At 35.3% G+C, this 9619-nt stretch overlaps 1 protein-coding gene across 1 annotated transcript in view; it reads left to right on the top strand.

Annotated features, from left to right (window-relative positions):
• The first annotated feature begins 365 nt into the window (after nt 1-365).
• Nucleotides 366-9619, top strand: part of POU6F2 (POU class 6 homeobox 2) — a 470305-nt gene continuing 461051 nt past the window's right edge. The window contains exon 1 of the mRNA XM_057733429.1: nt 366-470. Within this exon, the coding sequence (XP_057589412.1) occupies nt 366-470 (105 nt within the window). The remainder of the gene's footprint in view (nt 471-9619) is intronic.

Below are 9619 nucleotides of genomic sequence, written 5' to 3'. Positions count from 1 at the left end.
TGGCATGGAAATCAAAATCTCAATTAGCACATGAAATAGTTAATTTTAGTTTTGTTTTAAACATAGGTTTCCAGAGCATTAAAAAAAATCCTCTGAGGTTTGTTAAACCTTTAGTGGAAGATTACAGCCAATGTTTTGTCTTTGGTGAATAGCTGTTTGTTTCACTTTATTTACTTGGTATTGGATATTTGTCAATGTCATTTCATATCTACAGAAAATTCTTACGCTCTATGGAGGTAGTGAATGTGTGTGTGTGTGTCTCTGCCGGAGGTCACATGACAGTTTCATCCTATTTGGTGAAGCAGCTTGACTTTTTTTCCCCCTTGCTTTTGGTGATGGTTGTGAGTGCAGAAGTTGATTGACAGATGCATGCCAGAAACCCCCATTCTCCTTTTCAAAGACAACATATGATGGATTGCGATCTCTCAGCCCAGCAGGACACGGGGACCATGCAAGCTGTAATTGGTCAGGTATGGAGTCAGCCATTTCTCAACTCCCCCTTTTTCCACAAGGGTCTCACCATATGATTCACATAATTCATATTTACAGTACCATCTTTCCATCTGTATCTTCAGCTACCTGCCAGCGTAGCGCTGCAAGTGCGAAAGGGAAAATGCACCCATTAAAATCTAGCCAGGAAAGCTCAGCTTCAAACTTCATTGCATTGCTTACAAACCCAAACTAATACAACCACACACACACACACACACACACACACACACACACACAAAAACCCCAAAGAACAAATTTAATTTATCATTTGGTCTGAATGTTTAAAAATATATGTTTTTTAGAGTTTATTTGCTGTTGAGATTGTGATCTCTGAAAGTATGAGAAGAGAATAAATTATTATGTTTTCCAGGTAGTAGTTAACAATTTTCTGTTCAATGTTTTGATTTTGACTGTATTCTGTCTCTTTCTCGCTCTCTCCCTTGCGCTATGGAACATATAAATATATAAATACACGTGCCTTTACTCCCAACCCAGATAATGTGTGATTGAGCCTGGTAGATGTATGTAGTAGTGGTCTTGGTCGCTGCAGAGGGGCAGGCTGCAAATTAAACACTGCCACAATCTGAAAGGTCCAGGTGGTCTGCCCGCGCCTCCTAATGCAATCCACACAACAGCTTTAATAAACAGCTCTATTTAGTGCCTCCTCCCTGTATCCAGGGAGGTGAACTGGTCTGGGGCTGCTGTGATGAAATGCCAGAAGAATATCTCTCAGAGGCCTCACAAGCTGATTTTTAGAGCTTTCCCGTTCTGTCGTCTTTGTCTTCCAAATGGGTCAGTGAGTCTTGCTCTTTCTGTTTTGGTGCTTTCTGTGAAATCGGTAGTTTCTTTTTGTGTTTAAATGTTTGCGTGGTGAGCTAATTCAGAAGAGGAAAGGGTCATTGTATTTTCATTTGCCTTCCAATAACTGAAGGGGTGAGAAGAATGAGCGTGCCCTGCTGCAAAGGAAGGGTGATTTTTCTGACTGTGATGGGGGTGGGGTGAGGAAAAAGGGAATATATGTTGTTTCTTTCTGGGTTTTTTTTGTAATGTATTTTTGACCAAAATTTTTCTGAGTTATCTCTGCTTAGTTAGGAACTGTTAACTCATAAATCAGAATATGGTTACGAATATTGATGAACTCCTAAAAGTTTTTTCTCTTTTCCTTTTTTTTTTCCTCCCCCCCCAACACTTTCCAATCAAGACAGGCTGGCAAGGTGATGACCTAAAATTTGTTTGCTGTATGTTAATAGCATGGAAGGAAATATACCATCTTACTGTATTTTCAACAAAATTATAGCAAAGCACTTTAGGGGTCTGAAAGCACCGGGTTTATTAATACCAGCATGCTTCATAATGTATTTTTAGATGGAAAATGTCAGATATATAATACCATGTTTCCACAGGCTCACACTATTTTAAAAGCGGTAGATAGCTGCTTCAACAGAACAATATTTTTTAAAACTTTCAAGTTGGCTTTTGTTACAGACATATATAAAAAGTCTCTGGGCATATATTTGTCAGGAAAAAATATGTAAAGACTGATTTTATAAACTGTTAATACCCATTTCAGTGTAAATATTCACTGGGAAGCAAGCAAGTATGTGAAATACAGCTAAAATAATTGTGCCACGTGGAATTAAATGCATACCTGTTAAAAAAAAGATAACCTTTTCATGTAGAAATAACACTTGAGCTCTGATAACTGTCCTGTCCTGCTAAATAAAACTTTTCTTAGTTGGCAATCATAGTCTGTCTTCTGTAGATCAGAGTACGGCCTTAATACTGTGCAAGATTACTGTGTTTCAGTACCAAATACGAAATAGGATTTACTTTTGTACGTATTTCCCTTAGCTGGGAAAGGAAGCTTGGTTAAAAAACCCAAAAGAGATATTTCTTATTTGTTATTCAGTATTGATTATTGGAAATAATTGCTGGTGTATATACTTTTAAAAGATTCAAGTAGATACTAAAAAAAAAAAAAAAGGAAAAGGAAAAGGAATTGGCATACACTTTATAGATACCAGACTTAAACTTCTAATTTGTCATAATTTCATATTGGTTGCTATTATTACATCACTGTATTTTGTGTGTACTTTAAGTGATTTTTAAAGGCTTTTAAGTGTGTCCAGGAACTATACATGTTAATTACACGTTATGAATACTTACTAAATAGTTGCATCATAATAGCCAGTTTTTTTCTGAAGATTTCATTTCTCATAAATTATTTGTTAAAAAAACCCAGATACTTATGTCAAGCTAGTAAATTATAAAAGCAGTTGTTCTGAAGGTTGTAAAATTTTTGTCCTAAAAACGTACAAAAACTATTTTGCACATTTTAAGTTCAGAAAATGAAACATATTCAGAAGCAAAGAAAAATAGCATCCTGCCCCATATACATACCATGAAAATCAGAAAACCTAATTGAACCCATATCTATAGATATAAAAAGAAAGATGACATCCAGATTTGAGATGATTTCCTTGTAACTGGTATAGCACAGATAAGAATATTGACTCAAACCACTACTTCTAACAATAAGGACAAAAACGTGAAAATAATTTTTCTTGCTTTTCAGTCACTCATAACCAGAAAGAGATGGTTTGTTTTTCAGCTTTTGATTTCAATATCGTCTTTACCCTACTCAGCATGTGTGAATCAGTCCCAGTTGATGATATAAATGTTTGTTTGTGTTCCTTCTCAAATACCCATTGGAATAATAATTATTTTTGTCCTTGTTTTTTTTTCTTCTGGTCTGAGTTCTGTTCCTACATGGCTTTGAGTTGCAGGAGCAAACCACTAGTTTTCAGTGATGTTTTCCATTCAGAATATGGAAAGATTTCCATGAAATAGGATCTGCAGGTTTTTTCATTCATCTCTGGGATCACATATCTAGATGCTTCCACTGGAGGGGAAGAGGGGACTTCTTTGCCTTGCTGCTCATGATTCAGTTTGGGAGAGTGCAGTGGCTTCATGGAAGAGATATTGTTCCTAGGAGCATCTCCCCCAGGGACTTTCCTCCCCCAGGCAAGCAATGAAGCAGTCTAGTACTTGAGAACAAACTCCCTGCCTAGTATCTATCTCAAGATCAAGAAACTTGCTTCATTCATACAGTTTTGAGGAAATCAAACCAGGTTTTTGATAGTTATCTCTAGCAAGCTTCCTAACTCTTGGAATCATAGGATGGATTTTACCTTCAGATGATTTTCAAATCAGTTCAAAATAAACAGTTAAGCAGGTTCTGACCCGTGGGTTTGAATATCACTTAAAAATGAAGACACATTGCCACCTCTTACTCAATGTTTACTGCATCTTTTTTGCAGACCGGAGCTTGTGGCTTGCGAGTGACAGATTGGTGTATCAGTATTACAGACCTCTTGGTTTTTGTTTTTGTTTTTGTTTTCTCATCTCATGCAGACCGGTCACAGTGTCCAATCCTCCTTCTGGCACTGCTGTCCCCATAGGACCCTTGGCTACCCTGCCATCTTGACGCACAGGCCTGAGGGTCCAGGCTTGGTTGTGTGTTTCTATAGACTGACTTCTGCAAATGTTACAGGACAGAGCCTATTAAATTAGTTGTTAATAAAAACAACAGATGAGGCAAATTAGATAAAAATATGTATCAGGCATATCTAAGAGTTCACTGGGAATGGGAGGGACACAGCTGGATAAAAGGGCTCCTGTGTACACTCCCAGTGGACATGGCTGAAGTACTCGGAGAAGAGTGAAGAAACCATATTTAACAGCGTGGGAAGTGCGATGAAAAGCTGTTGTAATTTTCCTTATCGGTAAAATGGGACTTTTTTTTTTTTCAAGGTCGGTTTGGACAGTTTAAACTATTTGAAAGTGTCACCTTAGAAAGTGAATGCAGTTGTCTGAGACCACGCTCAGTGAGTGTGCTAAGAGCTCAGAAGGGGAGTGAGTGCAGGTCACTGGGTGCATTTGGCTTAACAGTACTCAGTGCATGTTTTTTTCATATGAAGGTTCTGCAACACAAAACATTTCGGTGTCCTAGCATCAAAACAATTTTGTATGTGGGTTTGTTTACACCCTCCCTTGTTCCAAAAAGCATATTAATGATGCTTTAAGAACAATGTGCTTACCTAGAACATATTCAAGCTGATGTGAAACGAAGGCGGCCTAGGGAGAGGGGACCCTGACACTGTGTAAATTACACACTCCTAGATTGTTCTCTGTCCATGGAGACTGCTTTTCATGCCCCTTCTACAAAAATTAAACTTTGAGGCTAATCTAACCCTCTTTTTCGTGTGCCAAGCATAACTCTCATATACTTTAAAAACTCATTTTTTGTAGGTGTGAATGTGCATTCTTTTTTGAAACTGACATATTTGCTTCAACAAATGTATATATTTTGGGGATGTGTAATTATTATTGTTTAGGTTTCATTGAGAATACTTTTTTCAGGGTGTTATTATAGGTAAAGTCTACTAGAAAAATACACATTAATTAAGGATTTTTCTTTCTGGTGCTGGTATGCCTTTTGTAAGTGTGGGACTCACAAAAGTTGAATTTGTATTTCAAACTGTGTATTTCTAATTGACCTTAAACACTTCACGCAATATTCCACTTATACTTGGGAGAAAGTTGGTGTTAGCTTTTTATATTCTATCAGATGAGCTCAATTTTTTTTTACATTTAAAATATTTTTAAATTGAAGTTCAGTATGTTACCTGAGCAGATGTTTAGATTGTAAAGCCAATTTTGTTCCTTAAAGTAAAATCTGTCAATATAGTAATAATACTATACGATAATATTAATAATAATTCTGAACAACCATCATATGAAATCTGGTTTTGAAACTAAATTTTCTTTTCTATTTCTAAGGTCAATTAATGAAACTTTATATACTATTCAAATATTATTTCATTGCTTAAGAATTTAAAGCTTTTGGGTTCATATCTCTAGAATATGGAGAGAGGTTGCTGAAACACTTCAAATATGAACACTTAAGGAAGAATGTTTGGAAGTAATATGTTTCCTGTATGATATGTCTATAGTACTTGTTCTGTAGGTCATTGAAAGAAAGTATTCCTTCCTTGACCATTTCTTTGCTATGTCAACTGCATTTAATCATACAGTTTAAAGGATCTTTCTCTTTTCAACTTTATTGTTTACCAGAATTACAATTTAACTAACATGTTTACAAATATTAAAAAACTCCACTTTTCAATCACATTATGATATCATATAAACTGTTGATTTTTTCTAACACTTGATTGAGTAGAAAGTAAAGTTGTGAGATAAAATGCAAATATAAAAGGATAGACCTGAAGAAACAATATGCAAAAAATAAATATTGACCTGAATTTGAATACTAAAAGAAAATCCGAATTACAAAATTTTTAAATAAATTTGTATTTTGTAGCCAGGCTTTCACTTAGGAAATAATGGCTGCTATAAATGTAATTTCAAGCCTGTCTTTATATTCTTTTTCCCCTTCCTTCCTTTTTTTTCTTTTTTCTTTTTTTTTTTTTTGTAGGGGAAATGTGTGTCCAATACAGTAAATTACCAAGTGAAGTCTTGTTCTGGGATCATGTGTCAATTACTCTGTCGACTCATAATGTCTTGAGCTGGTCAAAAAATTGTAATCAAAATTTGTAGAAGGGGTTGTGAGAGATTGTCATTACATTTCAGTAAGATTCATTTTTCTTTCTAGCTACTATTTTCTCGTTCTTCCCAGTTATACAATGTGAGCCAATTATGGTGAAAATTGACTAATTATTATTTGATAAATTCTTTCCTGGTTTGCCCTATGCTTGTATTAATTTCTTGAACCCAACTGTAAATGACCATATTATTGTTACTTCAGGGATACCCCTTCTCCTAAATATAAAACCATTGTATATAAGTTGTAGCAAAATAATTGAAAACATTTCTGATTATTTATATTAAAGGCAACTGTCTAGATTTTAAGAACACTTTATTTTCAAGGTGGCTGATTTCAGAAAATAGCTTTTTGTTTTGTCACTAGCTTTAAAACCCCCTTGATAAGAAGGACTCTTTCTTCCAAAGACAGAGATTAGCTATTGATACTTAGTACTGATTCCAGGTGAACTGTAACCCTATTCCCTTAGCAGCATTTTTCTAACCAGAGAACAAGAAATAAAAATTGAGGATCAACAGAATATTCTAAATTTTACTTTTGTTCAGTCCACCCCCCCTCCCCCAAGGGGTGGATTATTCCAGTGGGAAGAGATACTCCTACAATTTCCAGCTCCCACTTCCTAAGGTCAAAAATGCAAATCAGTGTGTGGACATCTTGAATGAAAAGAACAGAGTTACTCAAACGCCTTGCTCTGGCATTTTGCTCTCTTCCTTCAGTGTCATTTTTCCATCAGCTTTTCTTCTTTTTTCCACTGTAATCCAGAGTCAGTCGGATGAGTGATAAGTGCAAAGTAAATCCTTGTGGGCTGCCCGGGCAGCAAAGGGCACTGGAAACAGAGAAAAGACCTGCAGCAAAACGAAGCAAAACGCCAGCAGAAAACTCACCCACACACTTGTTTCTGTAGTTAGTATGTTGGTAAGGTATTTTGTAAACTTCTTTCATCTCATTTAGCAATAGTAGATCACACAAATAGGCAGTAAAACAATAGTACAGGACAAATAAAAATTTAAGACAAAGCCAAAAGGTAGAAAATTAGCTTCACATTGCTGGAACACGAATTTTGAAATTAAGAAACACTTTTTTTTTTTTTCTGGAGGTTTTTGCAAGAGTTTAACCAGAGCTTGGGTGTTGTGAAATAGCAAGCTTATTAATAATATACATGTTCCTGGTGGTTATTATGATGTTGACTCCGCATATTTTATGACTTTGATTTCTCGTGATTAATTGGAAAATATTTTAAGTAGTGAACATCTATCTCTAACACTTAAAAACTTAAACAGATATACTTAAGAAAAATTAAATAGCTGTTACAGGGTGTTTTTAGCCTTGATCAGATGAACTCAAGTGAACTCTTCTTTGAAGGAACAAGAGAAATCTTTGTTTTCAGTGCAGAATTTATACAGAGATATAATTTTTTAAACGAAAGACTTTATTGTTGAGAGTGGGAGGCAAATATTGCAGCAGCACAGAAGCAATGGGTACCAGAAACCCTAATGAATGTTGAGGATATATGAAAAGAAAGGTAGGTATTTCTTAGATCTTCAGTGGTATTCCTCCAAAACGGAAGGGTAGCATGGGGAAGACTGGAGCCAGGCACACAGTATTAAGCTATGGCAGGCCCAACTTGCTTCAGACAGAGCTCATTATTTCTGTAAGCCTTAAATACTCCAAAACAAGGCTCTTTCAACTTTTTGGAGAAAAGGTTGAGAGTTGGGACAAATGTAAAATGCTGCTTCATGTGCATGAATAAAGCCAAGAACATGAAGCTCATTTCACATCGTGTCAGCACTGATGATTCATCATGATGGTCAGGGCAAACTGTGGTCTCTGCGTTGAAACAATTTTATCCTTTTTTTCTAAAAAACAGAATGTTCCAGCTTGGATCTTATATCCTTAGGGTTCCAATATTGAATTCTGAATCGGGAAACTTAATCTTGCAGCCAGATTTGACAAGATGCTGGTTGAATGGTAGGCAGAAGTGATGATTGTGGGATGAAATGCCCCAGGTCAGAATTTGGGAAAATAAAAGATTTTGTGGAAATTTGGCTGTGATATAAGTAACCCTCGATTTGAAAATTTCTCACTACTCATATTACCAGATGGTGTTCAAGGGTCTGAAAAGTAGATCACTGCTGTATTCATTTTCTCTGCTTCAAATCTTTCTTTAACAGGGGGAGCTTTTACACATTCTTAGGTGTATTTCTTAGTGTATTTCTAATGTTGCTAATATAAAAGGTGTTTGTAGCAATAGCCGAAAGGTTTCTGGGAACAAAGAATAACATTTTTGCTCAAATCTAAGACAGTCATACCTTGTTCCCGGTAAAACGTTAATATTTAAGTCAGGAACTAAAGTTGTCTCTTTTTGGAAAATTTTTTCCATTTAGACTTCCAGAGACTAAGGAATTTAGAGTAAAAATGAAAATGAGGCAATCTAATTAGTGAAAACACATACACCCACCCCTTAGCCATTTTAGGGATACTGGATGATTTAGCCACTAATAATCTAAAAATATCTTCTCTGTTTTCAGTTTTAATATATGAAAAGATTATGGTCTGTGTTTAATTAAAATACTCCTCCTCTCAACTAAACTGTTTAAAGACAATGGAAAAATACTTTGAAACTCCTAGAAATCAAGATCATCATAGAAATTTGAATACGTAGTTGATCAATATACTGCAAAAGGATGATTATTGTGGTTATTTCCTTCCCAAAACAGGGGGCTTGGTTTGGCATTGTACTTCTATTTTATAGCTGCTTTCTACAAGTGCTGAAACATATCAACTGGGATTGTTTTCTCTCTTTCTACCATGATTCATTATGTAGAAATTAAGCAGCTAGTTCAGGCAGAGAATAAAGCATCTGAGTAAACCCTGTAGAACATGAATATACTTTTTTTTTTTGGACCAGGGAAAGGTTTATGGCAGGGTCAAGCAAGGAGACTAAGTGGCTTGTGCTCAAAAAACCCTGAACTTCGCGTGCAATTCTTATATGCATATGATTGAGGCAAGTTACAGAATGGAATCCTACAAGTCTCTTAAAATGTTTTATTAAACAAATTATAAGTCATGAGTGCTTATGACAAACAATTTCCACAACACAGGAAAGTATAAAGTGAAAGATAAAGTACTCCATCATTTCATTCCTCACAAATAATCTTCACCAATAATTTCTTATGTATCCTTCCAGAAGTTTTCACTTTATATATAAGCATAGAAAATCTTTATACAACCCAAGTAGATCCATACTGTACATAGAGTTTTGCAAATGACTTCCACATTCTTAAGATGTGTTTTTACTATGTCATATTGCTACCAGTCGATCTGCACCCTTCTCTACAGTATTCCCTTTTATGGATATACTAATTTATTTAACCAGTTTTTTAAAATAAAAAAATTTTTTATTGAAACAGTTGATTTACAGTATTGTGTTACTTTCAGGTGCACAGCAAAGTGATTCAGTTATACATATATGTATAAATATATACACATTTTTTAAAAATTTAC

Source organism: Hippopotamus amphibius, chromosome 4 (genome assembly GCF_030028045.1).
Source record: "Hippopotamus amphibius kiboko isolate mHipAmp2 chromosome 4, mHipAmp2.hap2, whole genome shotgun sequence".
In the NCBI taxonomy this organism is placed as follows: Eukaryota; Metazoa; Chordata; class Mammalia; order Artiodactyla; family Hippopotamidae; genus Hippopotamus; species Hippopotamus amphibius.
This window is presented reverse-complemented; position numbering and strand designations above follow the sequence as displayed.